Genomic DNA, 24,407 nt, shown 5'->3' on the forward strand with positions numbered 1-24,407 from the left:
GGGAGCGGGCGTCGGATGTGCTGTCGTACCTTTTCTTCGTGTACAAGTCACTGCTGGGCCCGTTCCAGCGGCTGCGCGCTGCTGCGCGCTCGTGCAATCATGCTGGATCTGCTCTTGTACTCTCCTTGATGTGTTGTGTTGGTCCGATTTTTCGCATTTTTTAGAAAAGACTTCCAATCTATTCATCTTTAATCACGGCAGTACAACGAACATCAAAATAAAAATTACATCTAGATACGTAGACCACCTAGCGACGATTACAAGCACTGAAGCAAGCCGAAAGTGCGCCGCCGTCATCACCCCTCCATCGCCGGAGTCGGGTACAATTTGTTGTAGTAGACAGTCGGGAAATCGTCGTGCTAAGGCCCCATAGGACCAGCACACCAGAACAATAACCGCCGCCGATGAAGAATAACATAGGTTGGAAGGATTCAACCCGAAGACACACGAACGTAGACGAACAACGACGAGATCCGAGCAAATCCACCAAAAATAGATCCGCCGGAGACACACCTCCACACGCCCACCAACGATGCTAGATGCACCGCCGAAACGGGGGCTAGGCGGGAAGACTTTTATTCCATCTTCAGGGAGCCGCCGCCGTCTCGCCTTCCTGAATAGGACACAAACCCTAACAAGACAGGAAAAAAAGATTGAAAACGAAGCCCTCCCGCCGGCCCTTGACGGGATCCACTGCGCCCCCATGACCCTAGAGCCACCGAAGACGAGGCGAACATGCGGCGATGCTGGAGAGAGGCAGAAACCCTAGCTTTCTTTCTTGAAGGAGGAGGAGCTTTTGATTTTTTGTATTTTTCGCACTTTTTGTCAAGGCGAAGCTAGAGTAACTTTCGGCGGCCTTGTACTTGGACCGAATACACATGCCAGTACCATGGTTTGTTTGGATTCATAGGTTAGAGTTAGTTTGGGTTAGATTGGACTCAACCAACCCAAAATATATCCAAACAGACTAACCCATCCAAAAAATCTAACCCACCCAAAAGGTGCTTATTTGAGTTAGTTCTTCTAGGGACCATTAAAAAACATTTTTTTCTCTTGCTCTCGCCGCAACAGATCCCTCCCCACTTCCTCTTCCTTCCTCCCTCTCGCACCGTCTGTGAAGGCACCTCGCCATATCCGTGCTCCATCTAACTTTGCAATCCAAACACCTCTTTGGTTAGAGTTAGTTCAGGGTTAGAATCTAACTCTAATCTCTAACTGAGTTAGAGTATCCAAAACAGGGCCTATGTAGTACCTTCAATTATTGTCTACATTTCCTTAATACTAGTATATATAATCCAGATGCATCGTCTGGATTATTTTTCTTTTGGCATGGCATCAATTGGTGTTTTTTAGCTTAACCGGTGTTTTCTTAATTGCGCATCAAATGGTGTTTATGATCAAGTGATTAGTCACTGGCTTGTTCCAACTGGCGCTCTCTTCAGTCGCCGCCAACATGGGCCCAGCTGGTAACCTCGCTTCCCTTCCTTGACGGGCCGAAGCCCAAACCCGGAGCTGAAAAGTAAGCTGGACGTCTAGCTGCTACTCTCCCCCAGCCGCAACCCGTGAAGCGGCCGCGTCTCCTTCTCCCATCCCCTTTCTCTTCGTCAGTTCATCCATCCCACCCCACCCCGGATCTCGTCACGCATCGCCGCTGATCCCACCTCCCTCCTCGCAGCCACTCCCCCGGCCGCCTCTCAGTTAGATCTACGCGCGTCCCCGCCCACATTGCGCGCCGCCGTTTACTCCGATCTCCTCCCCACCACCACCGCCACCAGTCTCCGCTTCGCTGTCCCACTATCGTTGACCGATTCCGCTCGCATTTTTATTCGGAAGGCTTTCCTCGGATGCGGTGTTGATGAAGTGAGCCCTCGCAATGGCCGAGGACGCCCACGAGATGCGCGATTCCTCGCAGCCGCCTCCGGAGCAGGGCCCGTCCGTTCCGCTCGCCGGCGAGGCGGGTGCCGAGGCGGCGCCGTCGAGCCCGGGGACGAGCGCGGCCACGCCAGCGTCGCCGCCGGCGCCTCGGGAGCAGGGCTCCGTGCAGCAGTTCGCCGCGGTTTCGCTCAGCGAGGAGGTGGGCGTCGAGGAGGTGGTGTCGAGTCAGGAGACGAGCACGGGCACGTCGGCGCCGCTCCCGACGCCCCGACAGCAGGGCTCTGAGGCGGAGCAGTTCGCGGCGGTTCCGCTCACGGAGGAGGTGGTTGCGGAGGAGGGGGTGTCGAGTCAGGAGACCACCACTGAAACGCCGGCGCCTCCCTCGGTGCCTCAGGAGCAAGGCTCAGTGCAGACGTTCGCCGCGGTTTCGCTCACCGATGAGGTGGGTGTTGAGAAGGGGACGTCAACTCCGAAGTTGAGCACGGGCACGCCGGAGCCTTTGCCGGTGCCTCAGGAGCAGGGCTCTGTGCAGCAGTTCGCCGCGGTTTCGCTCAGCGAGGAGGTGGGTGTTGAGAAGGGGACGTCAACTCCGAAGATGAGCACGGGCACGCCGGAGCCTTCGCCGGTGCCTCAGGAGCAGGGCTCCGTGCAGCAGTTCGCCGCGGTTTCGCTCAGCGAGGAGGTGGGTGTTGAGAAGGGGACGTCAACTCCGAAGATGAGCACGGGCACGCCCACGATGCCGCCGGATCCTTCGCCACCGCTGAGGAGTAGGCATCGGCCTCCGGGAGTGCCAGCTGACGCGCCGCAGGAGGTGGTGCGGGCTGTGGATGCGGCGGTCATGGGCAATCGTGGGGGCAGGGTGGACTGCCTCCTCGAGATGGTCTCTGAGGGGCAGGGCGAGTTACCGCACTCTGTCGTCGATGTTCTGCTCGGAACCATGGGCGGCGTGGATGGTCTCGATGAGGTTAGGGACACCACTGGCACTGGCACTTCCCCGAGCATCATGTCCAACTCGGGCGCCGCCATCACTGCAGCGGAGCTCCTGCCTCACCTCCCCTGCAGCGAGGAGCCTTCACCACGCACTCGTATGGCCGTGGGCCTGCACGCCGCGCTAAGGGCCTGCACCCGCAACCGTGCCATGTGCTCTTCGTCAGGCCTCCTAGCTGTACTCCTTGAGTCTGCAGAGAAGCTGTTCGTTGGAACAGGCGGGGGTAGTACTAGTAGCTGGGACGGGACACCACTGCTTCAGTGCATTCAGCTCTTGGGTGGCCACTCGCTTAGTGTTAAGGACCTCCATTCCTGGCTTGGCTTGGTTAAGAAGGTGCTCGGAACAAGCTGGGCCACGCGACTGATGCTGGCACTTGAGAAAGCTATGGGTAGCGAGGAAGCAAGAGGTCCTGCTGCAACGTTTGAGTTTGATGGGGAGAGCTCTGGTCTGCTTGGTCCTGGAGATAGCAGGTGGCCCTTCTCGAGTGGCTATGGATTTGCTACTTGGATTTATATAGAATCATTCTCGGACACACTTAGCACAGCAACAGCTGCTGCTGCCATTGCTGCTGCTGCAGCGGCAACATCTGGAAAATCATCAGCAATGTCAGCAGCTGCAGCGGCCAGTGCCCTTGCAGGAGAAGGTACAACACACATGCCACGGCTTTTCAGCTTTCTCTCTTCGGATAACCAGGGTGTGGAGGCTTACTTCCATGGCCAATTCTTGGTGGTGGAGAGTGGGGGCGGGAAGGGTAAGAAGGCTTCTCTGCACTTCACTTATGCGTTCAAGCCTCGGCGCTGGTACTTTGTTGGGCTAGAGCACACAAACAAGCATGGTTTGCTTGGGAAGGGAGACAGTGAATTGAGGTTGTATGTGGATGGTAGTCTGCATGAGAGCCGTGCTTTTGATTTCCCGCGCATATCGAAACCACTGGCATTTTGCTGCATTGGGACAAATCCACCACCAACTATTGCAGGCCTGCAGAGGCGTCGACGGCAATGCCCATTGTTTGCCGAAATGGGCCCCATCTACATCTTCCGGGAGCCAATAGGGCCAGACAGAATGAGTCGGCTGGCACTCCGGGGAGGAGATATACTTCCCACTTTTGGAAATGGTGCAGGTTTTCCATGGAAGGCAACGAACGACCATATTAAGAACATGGCAGAAGAGAGCTTTGCACTGAACCATGAGATTGGGGGCTGCTTGCACCTTCTTTATCACCCTAGTCTTCTCAGTGGCCGTTTTTGTCCAGATGCTTCCCCTTCTGGTTCAGCAGGTTCTTTCTATTTCTTCTTTTTACATTAATGTTACTACGATCGTTTTCTTTTATAAGCAGTACATTCTATGTTTATGGAGAATTAAATTTTGATTTAATTTACCCAAGTTGAATAGCTATGCAGTCTTGCAGGTAGAGAAACACTTTGTAACTTAGAAATTGATGCCTGAATTTTTGCTAAATCTCAGTTACATTTTTAGGCCTTCGGATCAAGATCCAACTATTGTCATTTCGCTTCACCCCATTTACAACGTAAAGACTGAAATTGCAGTTAAGTTTGATTAAAATTGCACATTTTCAACACTGCATTTTTTGGTTAAATGATGTGCAATTTTAGATGACTGAGATTTACAGAAGTTAGTCAACTGAGAATCAGCTAAACCATTTTTTTTCTTGGGCAAAACATAGTACTATTACGTTTTTAAGCCATATAAAGAGGTGGCGTCAATCATCCGCACAAGGGATAGTTACTATTTTAACCCTTCAATTTTGGATGGGTCTTTCTCTGGACCTTTTTAAAGGAAAAAACTACAGGGGAGGCCCTTTTGAATGTCCTATCGTGGTCCAGCAACTTTCTCATTCTGGCCCTATAATAAAATTCTTTTGAAAGTTTTGTACGATCACAAATTGTAGCCTAGAAATTGTAGGATCCAAAATAGGCCTTTCCAAGAAGACAACAGAAGATGCATCATACTGGAAAAAACAAGGGAAAAGATTAGAGAATTGCCATCAGCAAGGCATTCACTCTTACACAGAAATCAATATTTTAGTCACGAGTCAGTTCTTTAATCTATTTTTTTATATGATCCAAAAAAACAGATTGGGTTCCACTATCAACTGATAATGGAACAAAAACAAGAGAAAACATCCATGTGCAAACTTCAAAGCTATTCAAATAGGTTCAAAGAGGCCTAAACAACTGTGGCCACTGCCACATGCAGTAAAAGGGACGCAAAAGTATAAAGTGACAAGCTACAAAAGGACACATCGACATCACATTATCTTCAGTCATCTAAATTTTTGCTACCAGTAATTGACAAATCACTGAGTCAGGATCACATTGTCTTGAGTCATCTATACCATTTTCAGTGTGCAGAGCTATTTGATAATCCTTCTCCACTATATTGTATTTGTCATTGAAATTTGAATGTTGAATTTTTCAGTTACTTCTGAATTTGATAATCCTTCTCCACTATGTGTGTGTGTGTGTGTGTGTGTGTGTGTGTGTGTGTGTGTGATTTTATTGATACTTTCTTCTGTTAAATTGCAGGAACTCATCGAAGGCCTGCAGAGGTTCTTGGGTTGGTTCATGTTTCACCTCGTGTGCGGCCTGCGGAATCTTTGTGGGCCTTAGCTTATGGTGGTCCAATGGCTTTACTTCCATTAACTGTGAGCAGTGTGCAGATGGATACTCTTGAGCCTGCACTTGGTGAATTGTCGTTGTCACTTGCCACTGCGTCCCTTTCTGCTCCAATCTTCAGGATTATTTCCCTGGCCATTCAACATCCTGGCAATAATGAAGAATTATGCCGTACATGTGCACCTGAGCTTTTGTCACGCGTTTTACATTATCTGTTGCAAGCATCTTCAAAGCTGGGAAGTGGAGAAGAAGAGGGAGTGACTAATGAGGAGCTAGTCGCTGCAATTGTATCTTTGTGCCAATCTCAAAGAAACAATCATGAGCTTAAAGTGCAGCTTTTCAGGACTTTGCTGTTGGACTTGAAGATGTGGAGTTCATGTAACTACGGTTTACAGAAGAAGCTTCTGTCCTCACTTGCAGACATGGTATTTACTGAGTCTATTTGCATGCGAGATGCAAATGCGTTGCAAATGCTTCTTGATGGCTGCAGAAGGTGTTACTGGGCGATTCGGGAACCAGATTCAATCGATAACTTACCACTTACTGGAACAAAGAGATCCTTGGGTGAAGTGAATGCTCTGATTGATGAGCTTTTGGTTGTTATTGAACTTCTACTAGGAGCAGTATCTTCCACGGCTGCTTCGGATGATGTTTGCTCTTTGATTGGATTTATTGTTGACTGCCCACAACCTAATCAGGTGAATGGCACCTACCATTGCAAGTACATTGACTGTATGCTCTTAAAGATTGTATGTGGTTGCACAATATTGTTCTTTTGTGATATGTTATATACTACCTCCTTCCTAATATGTAGGTCCTTTCAGCATTTTTTCCATCCAAATATTTTTAAGTTTGATCATCTATAAGAGAAAAAGTACTAGCATCCAAAACGTCAAGTTGATATTACTGAATCTATAATGAATTATAATTTCATGATGTATATTGATTTATTTTGGATAGGAGGACGTATTCTCTTATGAAAGTGTAAAAAAGTATGTGTACGATCGCCTAATGTGGCTCGCTTAATCGACAATCTAGTATGAAGCTGTTTCTTATGATCTTATGAAATGTACTCGTTGGCAGGTAGCAAGGTTGCTTCACCTCATCTATAGGCTAATTGTGCAGCCTAACATTTCTAGAGCCAACATGTTTGCTCAGTCATTTATATCTAGTGGTGGTGTGGAAGCACTTCTCGTTCTTCTACAGCGAGAAGCTAAAGCTGGCAATAACCATATTTTGGACAATAGTGCAAATTTAAGTGAATGTTATGTAGTGAGTAATGAGGGTTCTGACGCAAAAGCTACGACCGGTGAAGGATATTACCAGGATGATGAAAGTCAGTTAGCTGAACAGCATGAATCCATTGTTCATGAAGACACTGAACAGGAAGCTGCAAAAACAAATGGTGCTTCTTTTAAGATGTTGGGAGCAAAAATAGGAAGAAAGATTTCTAACTCTGAGAATCAGCTTGTAAAGAATTTGGGTGGCATTAACTTCTCAATTACTGCTGATAATGTCCGGAATAATGTATACAATGTTGACAAAGGTGATGGAATCGTTGTTGGAATCATTCGCATTCTGGGTGCTCTAGTTGCATCAGGACACCTAAAATTTGCCTCGAGTCCTTCAAATCCAAATTTACCCGATGGTCTTCTGACGACAGTTCATGACGAAGGAAATACTATGTCAGAAGACAGAGTATCACTGTTACTTTTTGCGTTACAGAAAGCATTCCAAGCAGCCCCAAGGAGGCTTATGACTGCAAATGTCTATATGGCTTTAATTTCTGCTGCGGTACGTTGATTACAATTTCAGTTGCCCTTATTTACGCAAATGCCCCCCCCCCCCCCCCCCCCCCCGGCACCTACAGTCAAAAGTTTCTGCCCTTTGATGTTGTTGTCTTGAATGCAGATTAATGTTTCTTCAGCTGATGAAAATCTGAACCTATATGATTGTGGCCACCGTTTCGAACACATTCAACTTTTGCTAGTGCTGCTCCGCGCGCTTCCGTATGCACCAAGGTCGTTCCAAGCTCGTGCTATACAGGTGCGTTTTATTATTGTGCATGGTTCCATTTGTCGTGTCAAACCTACTTTGTCTGCTTTGTGCTAGTTTTGAACTGCCATTGATTTCCCTCATCTTAACAGAACCCAGCTGCCCATACAGGCAAGGGAAAACTTGCCCACTGAGGAGAGTCGATTGATTCTATCATGTGGGCAAGGCCGTTGCTAAGGCTAAAATTATATCATGTTGTGTCCACAAAATAGTTTGAAATAAATGCTGCATACTCTTACAACAATTTTACCTTTGTGTTAAATAGACCCTCATAATTCTGAATTCATCTTATGCTTTCAATTTTTCAAGACAAAATAACCAAACACCTAGCTTTGCTAACCTTTCTTTCCTGAGCTATTGCTTATGTGAGCTAGTTTTTCCTCGCCTTGGAAAGCAAGGTGGCATGGGATCCAATCATGCCCTCAGGTTTTGGAGTTGTAACTTTGGTATTTTTCAGCTTCATTTATGCAAACCATTCTCAGTCAAACCACATGCATACTTAGCAGTGGTCAAGGTCATCAGTAAAAGTCAGCGGAGAACTCAAAAGAGCAATCTACAGATATCTGTGTTATTTGTGTAGTGTAGGTGCGCATTGATGATGTCATGTCGCCAAATACTTGCACGTCTGCAACTCCGCCTGCTTATATTTCATGATCTCTGTTAATTTTGTTTGCTCTATTCCATTGTTGATTTTTTTTTTGTAACCTTGTTTGCCAGCTTACCTGCTTATTTTCTTAGGGTCTCAAAATTTCCTTCTGTATCATTTCAGGATATTCTGTTTTTGGCTTGCAGTCATCCTGAGAATAGAACCACAATGACCACAATTGCAGAATGGCCAGAATGGATTTTAGAGGTTTTGATTTATATTCATGAGGTAAGTATCACAAGCTTTTGACATTATTTCATGTTCTAATTAAAATCATATAGAATGCACTAGTTTCATCGACTACATTTTGTACTGTTTTCTACCCATAGCTCTAATTCAGATGTTTACAATTATAGAAGGGTAGTAAAAAATATGTCGATGGTGTAAGCATTGGTGAGATTGAAGACCTTGTACATAATTTCCTGATTATCATGCTGGAGCATTCAATGCGACAAAAAGATGGGTGGAGGGTAAGATAACTTCTTTTCCAGATCAATTTACTCAGAAACGCTTTTGCTTTTGGGTCGTGCAACCTTCTTTCTGGGTTTCGTCGGGTTGATTGTATCACTACCGGCTCCGCCTTGTAACTTGAAAGATTTTGCTATTGCTGTGACAACATAGGATGTGGAGGCTACAATTCATTGCGCAGAGTGGCTTTCAATGGTTGGAGGATCTAGCACTGGAGACCAACGGTTGAGGTACTCTCTCTCTCTCTCTCTGCATGTATATGTGTACGTCTGTAAAGCTGAACTACAATCTCGGTACCTGTTCTTCTTAGGCGCGAACAGTCATTACCAATTTTCAGAAGGAGATTATTAGGTGACCTGCTTGATTTCTCTGCCAGGGAGCTTCAAGTTCAGGTAAATGCTCTTTTCTCGACAAGATTTTCTTGCATTCTTATGCATGTCCAAGCTGTTGTTTCTTACATTCTTTGCTGTTACTACTTGCTTTAGTTGATTTCTCTTTGTCATGTGATGTAGCTTGTTTGGTCCTGGCCCATTTTAAGCCCTCTTTGTATCACCCAAAAGAATAGAAAAAACACAGTAAAGGCAGGAACAGAAAAAGTGCATTGATACCACATAAATAGAAATTTCGTACTTCCTCTGATCCATATTAATTGACGCTGCTTTAGTACAACTTCAGCGTCAATTACTATGGATCGGAGGAGTAGCATTTTCTTCTGGTTTAAAGGGTTTTTATAGGAAACGATTCTGGGTAGAACACCACAATTGATACCTTGGCATTTCCACAACCCCATTTGAACACGCAAGCGACACTTTGCACCTAGATGTAGCACTACTAGGCCTGGGCGTTCGGTAGAAACCGAAAATTCGGTTAGTAAAACAGGAAACCGAAAATAGCAAGCAAAAACAGCTAACCGACATCTCGGTTAACCGAAAATTCGGTACGGTATTCGGTTTTATACCGAAATCCATGCTTTTAGTATTCGTGCTGTGCGTGCAGCCGCGGCACCCTCTTATAGGCGAAAATACCTGCCACATCTCCTCAAGCGGGCGAGGTGGGACTAAAGGAGCCAAATACCTGTTGTTCTCCTGCCGCACGCGCAGGCACACCCGCCCACGTGAGCTGGGGTTGGGCCTTGCATCCTTGTAGCCTTGTAGGCCATGCATCCTTGCATGCACTTTGTCAGGGAGGCCCACGTTTTTCCTTTGTTTATTCATGCACGATGCGGTTGCTCGCTTAAAGCTTAAGCGATCGTGGGCGCAGCCTAATAAAAAAAGAAACGATCGTGGCGCGTGACTCTCTGTGTCGTTGGCTGCGCCTGCTTTTACATTTGTTCGGTCTTTCTTTGGTTAACCAGATTGAAAACCAAACCCACCGAAGTCTATTCGGTTAGTAGACAAGAAAACCGAATATTTCTGTGACAGTAGAAAAAACTGTAAATCCGGTTTATTCGGTTTCGGCTTCGGTTCGGTCTTCGGTTCATCGGTTTTTATGCCCACCCCTAAGCACTACAACGCCAAGAACATTGCACTGTTATTTATGATGTTACTGGGACTGCATATATCCAACTCTATTTGTTTTTTCTTTTGAACTTGAACAATAACTACCATGCTACTAATGTTACCTTGGACTTGAGCAATATCCAACTCCACTTTTTACTTTATACTTTTATCTCTATTCGTAATGTGCCTTCCTTTTGCGTGCCCTACAACAGACTGAAGTAATTGCAGCAGCTGCTGCTGGTGTTGCTGCCGAGGGCTTGTCTCCTGAAGAAGCAAAAGTGCAAGCAGAAAATGCTGCTCACCTCTCAGTAGCACTAGCAGAAAATGCAATAGTTATCCTCATGCTTGTAGAAGATCATCTGAGGACACAAGGCCAGCATTTTTGTGTGTCCCGTGTACTCAATAGTGTTTTTTCTTCTGCCTCCATTGCTTCGTCTGCTCCCAGTCGGATAAATTCATTGAGCAGAGCTGGTAGTGAGCATATGGATACTGGACTCTCAAGGCGGTCATCTTTGTCCAGTGATGCTGGTGGCCTTCCACTAGATGTAAGAAGTGCAGACTGCAGACATTTATATTCAAGTCAGTTATTGGCATTATTCTGATCAAATGGATATTTATTTCTAAAGGGATTAAAATTTGAGTACTTTTACATTTACCTTTATATGCAATATGAATAGATATGTTTCCTTCAAGATGATGTGTCATGTTGTTGGAAAATCATGATATTAACCTGGATTTAGACTTTTAGATTGATTTCATACTTTACCCATGTTCCTGGAACCCTAGCATATCATTTACTAGACTTATATAGTACTCCCTCTGTAACTTAATATAAGACGTTTTCTGATACTGTCATAGACTCCAAAACATCTTATAAAAAGTTAGTGGTAGTAGCTATTGAACTCCTCATGGCTAGGATATGTAGCAAACGTTTTTTTTTCAACCTAGTCAGCTTGCCCACCTTGTCCTGCATTGGCATTTAATTGCATGGGGAATGCTAGGATATTTCTCATTACAGGTACCGATCATGTTTGATCTACTGCAAATTGCATGTAGAATAGAGTGTAAGTTTTTTGTTAACAGATTATAGATAGGAAGGCACATTCCACTTTAATAGAGGTGTTCTACAAGAAAGTTTCTTGTAGTCTGTCTATTATTGTGCACAAGCACTCACACGTGGCAGCATGGAATACCTGTGAAGTTGATAAGCACTACTGGAAATTAGGTTCCCTTTTTAAGATTTACCATCAATTTTGGTATTTTTTCTGGTTACCTAATGAACCTGCATGTAATTCAGTGTTCCTTTATGGCTTATGTATAATTTTAGATATTGCAGACAGATTGGCAGATAGTTTTTAAAATTTATTCATATGAATGCTGCATTTATTCTTGATTCTGTGTGACCAAAGCAGGTGCTTACTTCTATGGCTGATGCAAACGGACAAATTTCTGCTGCCGTGATGGAACGCCTTACAGCAGCAGCAGCAGCTGAGCCATATGAATCTGTCAAGCATGCCTTTGTGTCTTATGGGAGCTGCATTGCAGATCTTGCAGAAAGCTGGAAATACAGAAGCCGCTTATGGTATGGTGTAGGCATTCCATCCAAATCTGATTTATTTGGTGGTGGTGGAAGTGATTTAGAATCTTGGAGATCTGTTTTAGAGAAGGACTCAAATGGGAATTGGGTTGAGCTTCCACTTGTGAAGAAATCACTCGAAGTGCTGCAGGCACTCTTGTTAGATGATTCTGGACTTGGCGGCGGTCTTGGTATTGGAGGGGGGTCTGGCCCTGGTATGGGGGTTATGGCTGCACTTTATCAATTGCTAGATAGTGATCAGCCATTTCTTTGCATGCTCAGAATGACTCTTGTTTCGATGAGGGAGGATGACAATGGTGAAGGTGATGCTCTTTTGAAGAACACTAGTATAAAGGACGTCATATCAGAAGGAAGCCTGGTGCCATTTGATGGCAACAGTCACTCATCTACAAGGAAACCCCGGCCTGCACTTCTTTGGAGGTACATACTATGCACCATCAAGTATCAATTATCAAAATGGAATATGTACTTTTTCAACTGCAGGAAAAAAAGATATACAAACTATACTTTCCCATTGAACTACCAGAATCCATTTCGAGAGGAAAAACGTTAACAAAACTCAAAGTTCACTTGATACCTTTTAACTGAAAACTTTAGGAGAAAATCCATTTAGCATAGCAGAGTCCTGTGCTAAGAATCTCTGATAGGAGCTGAACATTTGTATATAAAATGCGTTGGAATAGTCTTTCATGTTGAAAGAAATCTTCTTCATACTGTTTTGCCATTATGTAATAATATCCAGAACTTTGATGGAAGGACAGTTGCCTTAATATATATTACATAGGTGGTCAGCCTGTCTATTCTGGGCTACTGTTATGTCAATTTTGATTTTACTAACTCTTATAACTGTACAGTGTGCTTGGCCCAATCTTGAATATGCCTATTACTGAGTCGAAGAGGCAGAGGGTGTTGGTTGCTTCTTCTATTCTCTATTCAGAGGTGAGTTTGTTACTTTGCCTTGCATACAAGCATGCCACGCCCTAATAGTCAATTTCATTCCACGCCCTAATAGTCAATTTCATTCCACGCTCTATTCTTTGCCTACGATTCTAATGCCAAAGAATAATCTGTCTGTGCGAATTTGTAAAGCTACTGTGATTTATTAATCATTGTGCGATAACTTAGTACATAAATGTTCATCACGTTACACTTTCTGTAACTTCTTATTTATTAGAGATAGTAATCTGGACAGTAAAAATATCATATATGTTCATGCTATCTTGCTCGTGATGCAGGTATGGCATGCTATTGGCAGGGACAGAAGCCCCCTAAGGAAACAGTACATTGAGCTGATTTTACCACCATTTATAGCCATCCTGAGAAGGTGGCGGCCACTTTTGGCTGGTGTTCATGAGCTAACTTCTTATGATGGTCGGAATCCACTCATTGCTGATGATCGTGCTCTGGCAGCAGATGCACTACCCATCGAGGTACTAACTGGTTATTTGTATCCCGTCAATGAAGTTACATAGTGTTAATGCTGAATTCTGCATCAGTGGTATATTGCACTAGCAAAATATGGTGATATGTGTTATGCTTGTTTTACTCGTACCCTCTCTCTTTAAACTGGGAAACAGCAAGTCCACGGAATATCTTGTTATTTTGCTTACCTTAGTCCATAAATGGAAGGTTGGATGGGTCCAATCACCCATAGACTCACCATAAGCTGATAATCTTAAAATAGTCTAACATGATTTATCTAGCTTCTCCTAATCTGGTAATATGATTCACACCTGTTGACACTCGCCCTACTTTCTGATCCATCTTATATTAGTCTCTCAGTGTAGCTATTATCTGCTTGACTTTTTCCCCTTACGTATTTGGCAATTGGTTAGCATTTTTGTTGTGGACACTTTGATATCTAACTAACCTGAGCTCATGCGACTAAATATTCAAATGTGCTTCGTGCCATTTATCATATGCTCATAATTTGTCACAAACTTTGATGAAAAAATGCTGTTGTGTCTTGGCTAGTTTAAAGCTAACTATCAGATGTCGCCAGGCTGCTCTTTCAATGATATCGCCTGGCTGGGCTGCTGCTTTTGCCTCACCCCCAGTTGCAATGGCATTAGCCATGATGGCTGCTGGTGCCTCCGGAACCGAAACAGTAACACCTCGAAGGAATACCTTGAGTAGGCATGACACTTCTTTGCCAGAGCGTAAAGCAGCAGCAAGATTACAGACCTTCTCAAGTTTCCAGAAGCCTGTTGAAACAATGCACAACAAGCCTGGGTCCATCCCAAAGGACAAAGCAGGAGCTAAAGCTGCGGCATTAGCTGCTACACGTGACCTCGAGCGGACTGCTAAGATTGGTTCAGGAAGGGGTCTTAGTGCTGTAGCAATGGCAACATCAGGACAGAGGAGAAGTGCAAGTGATATCGACCGTGCAAAGAGGTGGAATACATCTGAAGCTATGAGTGCTGCTTGGATGGAGTGCCTGCAATCAGCTGATTCTAAACCTGTTTCAGGAAGAGAATTTTCAACCCTTTCATACAAATATGTTGCAATTCTTGTTTCTGGTTTTGCCTTTGCACGGAACTTACAGCGAGTTGAGGTAAATCCACTTGGAATATTTTCATTTCCGATGCTTAGAATTTACTCCCTCCGTTCCTAAATATAAGTCTTTGGAGAGATTCCACTATGGACCACATATGGAGCAAAATGAGTGAATCTATACTCTAAAATGCATCTAGATACATCCGTATGTGGTCCATAGTGAAATCTCTACAAAAACTTATATTTAGGAACGGAGGGAGTATCATACATCCTATAAATTTTTGTTCATGATGCAGATGGAGAGGCAAACACAAGTTGATGTGCTGAATCGGCATCATGCATCAACTGGAGTTCGAGCATGGCGGCATCTTCTTCACTGCCTGACAGAGATGGGAAGACTATATGGACCTTTTGAAGAACCCCTGTGCACTCCTGATCGGGTATGTACAATATAGCTAGTTTATTTATTTTATCTCTGTTTTCGTGCCCAGCTTCTTTATCAAGACACACACTTTGTTGACCGGTACATCTGGGAGTAGTTGAGTTCTTCTCATGTAAGATTCTTCACATCTGCATGAAAAGAAGCACCGTGTCAAAAGAGAGAAAAAAGCTCTAGGACAAATCCTGATATATCTTTTCACTCCTGCATTTTGCAGATTTTCTGGAAATTAGATTTTACTGAAGGTTCTTCAAGAATGAGAAGATTTATGAAAAGGAACTATAAGGGATCTGATCATTTGGGTGCAGCTGCTGACTATGATGATCGGAAGCTTCTTAGTGCTGATGTGCAATCAAATGAATGCAACCCCAAGGGTGCAGATTCTTCATTAACAGACACCATTCCATCAACTGCGTCGGTAGTAATTGCTGAGGCCATGTCAGTGGATGACAGAAATGAGGACATTGAGCAGTTAGAATCCGACACTACTCACAACAGTGCTGATCAACTTCAGTCCTCATCAGCAGATCAACAATCGATGAAAAAATCAGTAGATTCAAGAAGTTCTGGTATTTCTGCCGATCGCAATTTGGTTCGATCCACAGTTGTTGCACCTGGATATGTGCCAACTGAAGCTGATGAGAGAATTATAGTTGAACTTCCATCATTGATGGTGCGACCATTGAAAGTTGTGCGTGGAATCTTCCAAGTAAGCACTGAGAAAAGTTAATGCTTGCCCGTTACGAAGTTCTAGTGCCATGAACAGTCCTGAAAATGTGAAGCTGAGCTTCGATGGTGTTAGAGTTTAATTTATCTTGTAGGCATCTTTAATCTAATGTGTTCTTATCTAGAATTCTGAATTTCAAAATTTAGGGTCCGTTCTCTTAAGATTGGCTAATTAACAATTTAGCTACAGTATATCACATACGTTGCAGTTATTACCAATAAAGGTCGCACTAATTTAACACAATATTTTGCCAGTGTTTTATTCTGTAGTTCAACGGTTTCTCAAAATTACTGTACCATTTCATTTGAAGTAGTGCAATAATATGGCGAGTTTCTTCTTTCCTTGATCCCTCCCCAGACTAGGTTCCTATAATCCCTCCCCAGACCCCACCTTGTGTGGGAGCTTCTATGCACTGGGTCTGTCCTTTTTCTTCTTTCCTTGATGTAGCATGGAGTTCCGTAGCAGGCTACAAACTGTTGGCACTTCTGTATGGATGGATGAGAAAGCTTCATGCTACCTCATTATTAATAATGACTAAAATTGCTTCCTATTTCTGATTTATGTATTCTCTAGTGTAATCATCTATAATCTATCCCTTGTAATGATATATGTTGTGTTAATATTCCATTGTCATGCACTCCTTGTGTGTTCTAGTAAATGTGTACATGAAAACAAATCTGTATTTTTTTTATGGTATCCAAACATATGCACAAAAATATGATGTCAATATGCGTATGGGTGCACCCAATCTGCTTTGTGCTTAACCACATAACCTTTTCATATGAAACTATGACTACGGAATCACAAGGATCTATATGATGGAATTATTCTCCTTTTTCTTCAGTTCCCACTTAAGCTGTTAGCTGGTATCATTCACTCCTGTAATTTTGTTCCCAGGTAACATCAAAGAGGATTAACTTTATAATTGACGAGCATGCAAGTGACAGTAATGTGGATGATCATGCATCCACTAGTGGCCAATGTTATCAGCAAGATAAAGATCGGAGCTGGTTGATCTCTTCTCTACATCAGATATATAGCAGGCGGTAAATTTTATATTCTGATCTGGTTCTAATGTTAGAAGTTGATTCTTCCATACTCCTATGATGCATATATCCTGTTCTGTTGGAACAGAAGGTGTCTATGCTTTTGGACTGAATAACTGTGCAGCATCATCTGTGAATCACCACACCATGTAGTTTAGAGTTTATTTTCCATTTACTCATTTGGTGATTTTGTTGACTTGTTGCAGGTACTTGTTACGACGAAGTGCTTTGGAATTATTTATGGTAGATAGGTCAAATTTCTTTTTTGATTTCGGGGTATGATCTTTATGATACTCTACTATAGTGGTTTAGGTCCATGCCTGACACCGATTAATAACTTCCTTACACTTTTGTGTCTGAATTTCTTATACTTTATCTAGGATATGGAAGCACGCAAAAATGCTTATCGGGCGATTATTCACACCAAACCACCTAATTTGAATGACATTTTTCTAGCTACCCAGGTTAGTGCAATGTTTTTTTCTCCTAATCTCCAGTGTTGTCAATATGCAATGATGATCAGCAGTAATCTATAATATTTTGTTCAGAGAGCTGAGCAAATCCTTAAAAGAACTCAGTTGATGGAGCGCTGGGCTAACTGGGAGGTACGCAAACATTAAATATGTTTCATTTTTTTTCATTTTTGTTGTTGTTTCAAGATCTAAATATGTCCAATTTCTTCAGATTAGCAATTTTGAGTACTTGATGGAACTGAACACTCTTTCTGGGCGCAGTTATAACGACATAACTCAGGTCAGTTTGATGCACATAAAGTTTGTCTAGCCTAAATGTCTAATAAAGTAACCTATCATTCAACTAATCTTATATGCTTGTGCAGTATCCTGTTTTCCCCTGGATAATTGCTGATTACCAGTCCAAAGTTTTGAATCTGGATGATCCTTCTGCATACCGTGATCTTTCAAAGGTTGATCTCCTGCTATTGTTGCTTCTATCTTTTCCCTAATTGTTTAAACTGCTAACCGTAGTGGATATTTGATGCAGCCAGTTGGAGCACTAAACCCAAAACGACTAAAGAAGTTCCAAGAACGGTACTCGACGTTTGAGGATCCAATCATCCCTAAGTTTCATTATGGTTCACATTACTCCAGTGCTGGCACGGTATAATCTTCTTTGTATAGCTGAACCAAATGTTTATCTATAATGTCAGCTAGGTACTATCTCCCGCTGAAGGATTTCCAATCGTATTCTACTCTCTGGGTCTCTGTAGTTCTCAATAACTTTTAGCTCAATCAATTTGTAATTGTGCAGACTAAAAGATGATATTGTAATTACTGTAGAAGAGCCTACATGTTATGCTTGCACATGGCTTTTCCTACATCAGTGAAAACTCTGCATGTGCATCGTATTAATATTAAGATACGACTGTTGATAGGTTCACCCTTCTGAATAATTTTGGTTGGCTACCGGTCTGCTTTTGCTGATGCTGTTCATTTGGTTAGGAGACATGACATCCAATATTTAATTACCGTTGGCCTAAAATTCTATTCTGTACCCCAAGTGCTTTTTTTGATGCAAAACCATTTGAATTTTTTGTACTGATAACTTATATTCATTGCAGGTCTTGTATTACCTTTTCAGGATGGAGCCCTTTACCACATTATCTATACAATTGCAAGGTGGCAAATTTGACCATGCTGATCGCATGTTTTCTGACCTTTCTGGTACATGGGATAGTGTTCTGGAAGACATGAGTGACGTAAAAGAGCTAGTAAGTTGTTGGTGTCTCTCCAGTATGTTTTCCTGGATGTTGATTGGGTGGTACAGACATCCATTCAAGGTTTGCTCCAATTTTATTATATGGTGATATTTATGTAGGTCCCAGAGATGTTTTACCTCCCGGAGGTATTTACCAACATAAATTCTATTGACTTCGGGACAACTCAACTTGGAGGAAAGCTAGGTAAATGCATTTTCCCCTGTGTAGAAGTACGTATCATAATACATGATTGCAGAGTAATGTAATACTGAACAGCATTGCAGATTCTGTAGAGTTGCCTCCTTGGGCCAAGAACCCTGTTGATTTTGTCCACAAACACCGGAAGGCTCTTGAGAGTGAGCATGTTTCGACTCATTTGCATCACTGGATTGATCTAATATTCGGGTACACTATTCTATTCTATTTTACTACTTTTGCAACCTATTTCTTCATGGAATGTTGTGTGCTTGAGCGCACGCTCGAATATACCCACCATAATTTGGTGGAGACTGTTAACTAGTATAATATATTGTATGTAGGATGACCATGCTTATATGGCCAATCTAGTAGGTTTAATCCATGTGACCCATAACTCTTCTGTATCTTTCTTTCTAATGTACTCCCTCCGTTCAGAATTACTTGTCGCAGAAATGGATGTATCTAGACATATTTTAGTTCTAGATACACCCATTTCCGAGACAAGTAATTGCGAACGGAGGGAGTACTAAGATGCAAAGCTTCCATATGATGATTGTACCTATGATGGTTTGAACTTTCTTTCAAGCATTACCTTTTTGTCACCATTAGGATGTTATCTCTTTTCCCATCAGTATAACCTAACCTCATAAACTCAACCCCCTTTTTGGATCGAAATCGAGCACTTTTGATGCTTAAAAAAGCATAAAATCCTTTGGATGGAGCATCCTATTTTTAGTTTGGAAAAAGATTGATGTAATGTAGCAAGATGAAGGATCTGGATTTTCAGTATTGGCAAATTCAACCTTTGTGTTTTTGTGCTTATATTTTGTGTATGACATCCATGAATAAGGTAGGACACCTGGTTACTTGCTTTATGAATATCCTACTTATGTTTTGCCTGCACAATGTCTATGCACTGCCGTTTAATCATCGATACTTCCTTTTGCAGATATAAACAGAGGGGTAAAGATGCGGTAATGGCCAACAATGTGTTCTTCTACATCACATATGAGGGAACTGTTGATATTGACAAAATTGCAGATCCAGTAAGTATTATTTATTTGATTTGGTGTTACATGGTTTTGAACCAGTTCCATTTGGCTGCTGATATTTTACTGAAAATGCTTAAGGTGCAACGGCGAGCCATGCAAGATCAAATAGCCTACTTTGGACAAACACCGTCTCAATTGCTGACTGTCCCTCACATGAAGAGAAAGTCATTGAGAGATGTCTTACAACTGCAGGTACTTTATATTGGCCGATGTATGAGTTCAAGTATTTTTTTTAATTAACCACAATTAGTTATATTGGGTTTGTGTAGCTAATTGAGTTTTGCCTTTTCCCATGCTAGAAATGGGAATGCATTGCCATGCGAAGAAGTGATATAAAAAAAAACTCTGATCCATAATAAGTGTCGTGGAACTAAAACCACGACACTCATTATGGATCCGAGGGAGTAATAATCTAGCTATAGTTCTTCATTACAGAATTTTAGGGTATGGTTGTTCTTTGAATTTAGTGTATCTCCATTTTGTTTATCGTGCTTCTTGATAGACGAGCACTACATCCCTGCAAAATAAATATGAAAAAAAATACTCCCTCTGATCCATAATAAGTGTCGTGGAACTAAAACCACGACACTCATTATGGATCCGAGGGAGTAATAATCTAGCTATAGTTCTTCATTACAGAATTTTAGGGTATGGTTGTTCTTTGAATTTAGTGTATCTCCATTTTGTTTATCATGCTTCTTGATAGACGAGCACTACATCCCTGCAAAATAAATACTACCTCCGTCCGGAAAAACTTGTCCCAAGCTTATTCCTCAAATGAATGTATCTAGCACTAACTTGATGCTAGATACATTCATTTGAGAGACAAGCTTTTTCGGACGGAGGGAGTACGTAATAAAATCGACAACCACTCTTAACAGCTCTTACTGCCTTTTTTGTTTTTGCATGACCTGACCCTCATGATTTACTATGCAGACCATATTCCGGAATCCAAGTGAACTTAAATCTTATGTACTGCCTAATCCAGAACGCTGCAATGTCCCTGCAAGTACTATGCTTGTATCGAATGATTCTATTGTAGTTGTAGATATAAATGTGCCCGCGGCGCATGTGGCACTTCACCAGTGGCAACCAAATACTCCAGATGGCCAAGGGACACCTTTCCTTTTTCATCATGGTAGAAATGCTGCAAGTTCAACAGGTGGTGCATTCATGCGTATGTTCAAAGGATCCACTAGTTCTGGAGAAGATTATGAGTTCCCAAGAGCTATAGCGTTTGCTGCTTCTGCAATCCGTAGTTCAGCTATTGTTGCTGTCACTTGTGACAAAGACATCATCACTGGTGATTATTTTTCTCACTGTTTGTCCTTTGGATTTATTATCTGCATACTAACACTACCTTTGAAGAAACCTCAAATTTAGAATCACCCGCAGAAGATACAAAAGAAAAGGCCTTCAGGATTGACACTGGCTTTATTTGTTTTCACACCTTATTATTGACTTTGTATCTTCTGTAGAGTTGGTTTGAAGCTGAATCTTTAGTGTAAATGTAGAATACCGCTTCCTCTATCTAAATAATTTTTAAGATTTTTTGGTAGATTTTTAGACCAAAGTGCACACCCCTAATAATGCCATTCTAGAATTTTGTTTCTTATTATCAATTCTGCTATGATACTTTTAAGCCGCTTCTATTATTTGGTCTTTCGATGCTGCTGCTAATGCCATCTCTAATACCATTTTTTCTTAACAATAGGTGGGCATGCGGACTGTTCGGTGAAGTTGATCTCCCCAGATGGAGCAAGGACAATTGAAAGTGCTTCTGGGCATCTTGCTCCAGTAACCTGCCTTGCACTTTCCCCTGATAGCAACTACCTTGTGACAGGGTCTCGAGATACTACAGTTATACTCTGGAGGATTCATCAGGCAGGCTTTATACATAAGAAAAATCCTCCTGAACCTCCACCTGCAACACCAAGGACACCACACAGCCCTCTTCCTACTAGTCCTAGTAGCATGAGCATCCTTTTAGAAACCAGGAAGTGTCGAATCGAAGGTCCTATGCATGTGTTAAGAGGACACCTTGGAGAAGTAATTAGCTGTGCAGTTGGTCCAGACTTGGGACTTGTTGTATCCTCGTCAAACATGTCTGGTGTGGTGCTACATTCTTTGCGAACAGGTCGGCTGATAAGGAAGATTCATGTAGCGGAGGCGCATGCTGTATCCTTGTCTTCTCAGGGAATCATATTGGTTTGGAGTGAATCAAAGAAAAGATTATCTAGCTTCACAGTCAATGGAGTCCCTATTGCTACCTCAGTTCTATCACCTTTTTCTGGGGGAGTTAGTTGCATTGAGATTTCTATGGATGGTTATTTTGCCCTGATTGGAACTTGTTCGTCCAGCAATTACAAGTGTGAGGACAATACTGAGGTAGCAGATCGTGAGCCCAACAAATCAAGTCGCAAGGTTGATATATCTGAGCAAACTGAAATCAGGCAATCTGTTAACGTGCCTTCGATCTGCTTTGTTGATCTGCATAAACTTAAGGTTAATAAACAAACAAATCTAAAACAAGTTTCTGATTTACGTTGTTTGTCATTTGATGGAAGTCTTACCAGAAACGTTTTCCTGCTAGGTGTTTCATACACTGGAGCTTGGAAAGGGCCAGGACATCACAGCAATTGCATTAAACGAAGAGAACACTAATCTTCTAGTTTCTACTGCCGATAAGGGCCTAATGGTTTTCACTGATCCTGCTGTGAGTATACTACATATGTCATTATAAATTTTGCATCAGCAATCCAATTTTACCACCTTATATGCGAGCACTTGACCTAATTAGAATGTTGCTAGTTGCATGGAAGTTTGACTTGTGCAACTTTGAACCTTCTTTCTGATTGAATTGGTAATGTTGCAGTTGAGCCTGAAGGTAGTGGATCAGATGCTCCGCCTTGGCTGGGAAGGTGACGGACTTCTTCAGTCATGAGAAAGCCATCGATGTTATAAGTCATTATTTGCTTATAGATTGGTGACGCCCATTCGTTAGCATAGGTAGGAGCAGGGTACTGAAGCAAATGGGTGGAATATGTCATATGTACAAACGAAAAAAGCAATAGGCGTTGCGAGTTAGGCTAGGTCGTATACTGTATCCAACTGGTCGTATAGTCAGAGATAAAGAGGGAACGCGTAGACTTGCTGAGCAACAGTATGATCCTTCTGTTGCGTCAGTTTTGCCTTGTAAATTCTCGGCCGTTCTGTAGAGTGCGTGAATAGATACTTAGCATCTTTGCCAATGTAATTTTGGCTGGTCGCTGCATACCATTTTGATGTGAGTTTTGACTGTTGGCAGCAATAATTAAAGAGTGTTGAAAGGTGTTGGACTAAGTTTTTTATCAGTTGTGATCTGCATGGGCGGCTGCAGCCCCTATTCATCATGGTTACCTTGCCTTATTTCCCTATTGAAGTCTTGTATTGTTACATTCTTTTGACTGCGTTCTGTCATTGCTTTGTTAGGGCTATCTTGTCGCACATTGACCTTTGAAATCTCTGCATTATTTTCCAACCGTTTTTTTTTTTGCAAAAGGGCCAAAAGAATGGTAGTAATATATTTTACTCAAATTAGTGCACAAAATTGTCCCATTAACTTACCATGTGCCAACCTCCCCACTCACTATCATTATGAGCAGTGGAGCATGGCACTGGCCACGGTTCCATTTTCTAGAATCCTCCATCTTTTCCATTCTAGCTTGTGAGTTGTTGAAAGTTTGCCACATTTGTTTTCATATATATTTTTAGCAAAATAAAAACAAATATAAAAATCCCAGAAACGAATATGAAAGCAAATTCTGCTGGAAACGAGTACAATGCAAACATAGTACCCCCATCAATGCCACACCCTGACCATCGAAGAGTGAAGTCTGATTTGAACCCTGAGGTTGTAAAAACAAACCCTCACGTCTAAATTTCTGAAATTGGTACCCTGTACTCTTTCATCCTGGTGGAAATAAATCTTCAGCCATTTTAGGGGTGGATTTGATGATGTGGCATTGAGAGGCTGGGATTGTTGACTTTGACCGGTATAGAGAAAAAGGAAATTTAATGGCGTGCCGTAATATTCGAACACGAAACCCGCATGGCACATAGACGCGGAGCTGACCACCGCACGATACAGCTCAATCTATAGGTATTTATCTTTATAAAGTACTCCCTTCGTTCTATAATATAGAACATTTTTTGATAATACACTAATGTCAAAAAACATCTTACATTATGATGAAACGGAGGGTGTATTTTACTATTAACCATAGTGTGGGCAACAGGTAACAACCCAAGGGCCACGGCGATGCCCATACTCGTCCTAGGCTTTTGCCATTCTCACCTGCGCCCGTACGAGCTCCACTGCCTCATATTTGTGCTCGAGCGCCTCGTTCACCTTTGATGCCTCAATTGTCTAGAGCCGCGCCGCCCCCTCATATATAAACGAAATAGCGTGCTAATAGCCGAAAATGCATAGGAGCTCTCGCGTGCTACGCCCCCCTATATTCAAAAATAATTTAGTAATTCAAAAAAGTCAAAAAATCCCGAAACTTTTTGTGGAATCAAACATGACCAAGTATTGCACTTGTACAAAAAGATCAAACAAGGAATGACTTTTATTGTATCCGGGGTTAAATATTTTCCCAAAAATGCTAGATACAAGTACTATTCATGCTATATTGCCGTCATAAATTTGTCTTTTTTGCCCCGAAGTTAACGAGAATCATTCCTTGGCCAAATTTTTTATATGAATACAATACCTAGTCATATTTGGTTCAAAAATATATCCAAGATTTTTTTGATGTTTTTTTGAATTATTAAATTATTTTTGAATATAGGGGGGTGGAGCACCTGAGTGCTCCTAATCCGCTTCCGCTAATAGCGCGCTATTTTGCAAAATAGCGTTTCACAAAACATTATTCAGATTTCAGCATATAGCATACAAATGACAGATATATCAACACAAATGACAAA

At 42.4% G+C, this 24,407-nt stretch overlaps 1 protein-coding gene across 3 annotated transcripts; it reads left to right on the top strand.

Moving 5' to 3' along the window:
* The first annotated feature begins 1,553 nt into the window (after positions 1-1,553).
* Positions 1,554-22,781, top strand: LOC123190112 (BEACH domain-containing protein C2). 3 transcript variants are annotated; one of them, XM_044602694.1, is made up of 31 exons: positions 1,557-4,139; positions 5,410-6,197; positions 6,583-7,293; positions 7,411-7,545; positions 8,324-8,428; positions 8,557-8,670; positions 8,822-8,898; positions 8,979-9,060; positions 10,380-10,712; positions 11,577-12,184; positions 12,619-12,703; positions 13,000-13,194; positions 13,767-14,318; positions 14,557-14,700; positions 14,917-15,408; positions 16,324-16,472; positions 16,679-16,748; positions 16,853-16,936; positions 17,021-17,077; positions 17,157-17,225; positions 17,311-17,397; positions 17,475-17,591; positions 18,052-18,201; positions 18,309-18,393; positions 18,474-18,594; positions 19,337-19,433; positions 19,518-19,631; positions 20,376-20,742; positions 21,154-21,944; positions 22,033-22,155; positions 22,315-22,781. In XM_044602694.1, the coding sequence occupies exons 1-31, from the start codon at positions 1,874-1,876 to the stop codon at positions 22,381-22,383; spliced, it is 9,237 nt and encodes a 3,078-aa protein (XP_044458629.1). In that variant the 5' UTR covers positions 1,557-1,873; the 3' UTR covers positions 22,384-22,781. The 3 variants fall into 3 exon arrangements, 2 of the variants coding, with proteins under 2 accessions (XP_044458629.1, XP_044458630.1); XM_044602695.1 differs by having other exon boundaries at positions 11,580-12,184; XR_006496193.1 differs by lacking the exons at positions 20,376-20,742; positions 21,154-21,944; positions 22,033-22,155; positions 22,315-22,781 and having other exon boundaries at positions 1,554-4,139; positions 18,466-18,594; positions 19,518-19,609.
* The last annotated feature ends 1,626 nt before the right edge of the window (positions 22,782-24,407 follow it).

The sequence above is a fragment of the Triticum aestivum genome, chromosome 2A (assembly GCF_018294505.1).
Source record: "Triticum aestivum cultivar Chinese Spring chromosome 2A, IWGSC CS RefSeq v2.1, whole genome shotgun sequence".
Classification (NCBI taxonomy): Eukaryota; Viridiplantae; Streptophyta; class Magnoliopsida; order Poales; family Poaceae; genus Triticum; species Triticum aestivum.

What these genes read in the sequence shown, in the direction of transcription:
- LOC123190112 (XM_044602694.1), top strand. Translation starts at nt 1,874, where the DNA reads ATGGCCGAGGACGCCCACGAGATGCGCGATTCCTCGCAGCCGCCTCCG. An exon ending in TTCCCCTTCTGGTTCAGCAG is followed by an intron (nt 4,140 to 5,409) that starts GTTCTTTCTATT and finishes GTTAAATTGCAG; the next exon opens with GAACTCATCGAAGGCCTGCA. An exon ending in TGGTTTTCACTGATCCTGCT is followed by an intron (nt 22,156 to 22,314) that starts GTGAGTATACTA and finishes GTAATGTTGCAG; the next exon opens with TTGAGCCTGAAGGTAGTGGA.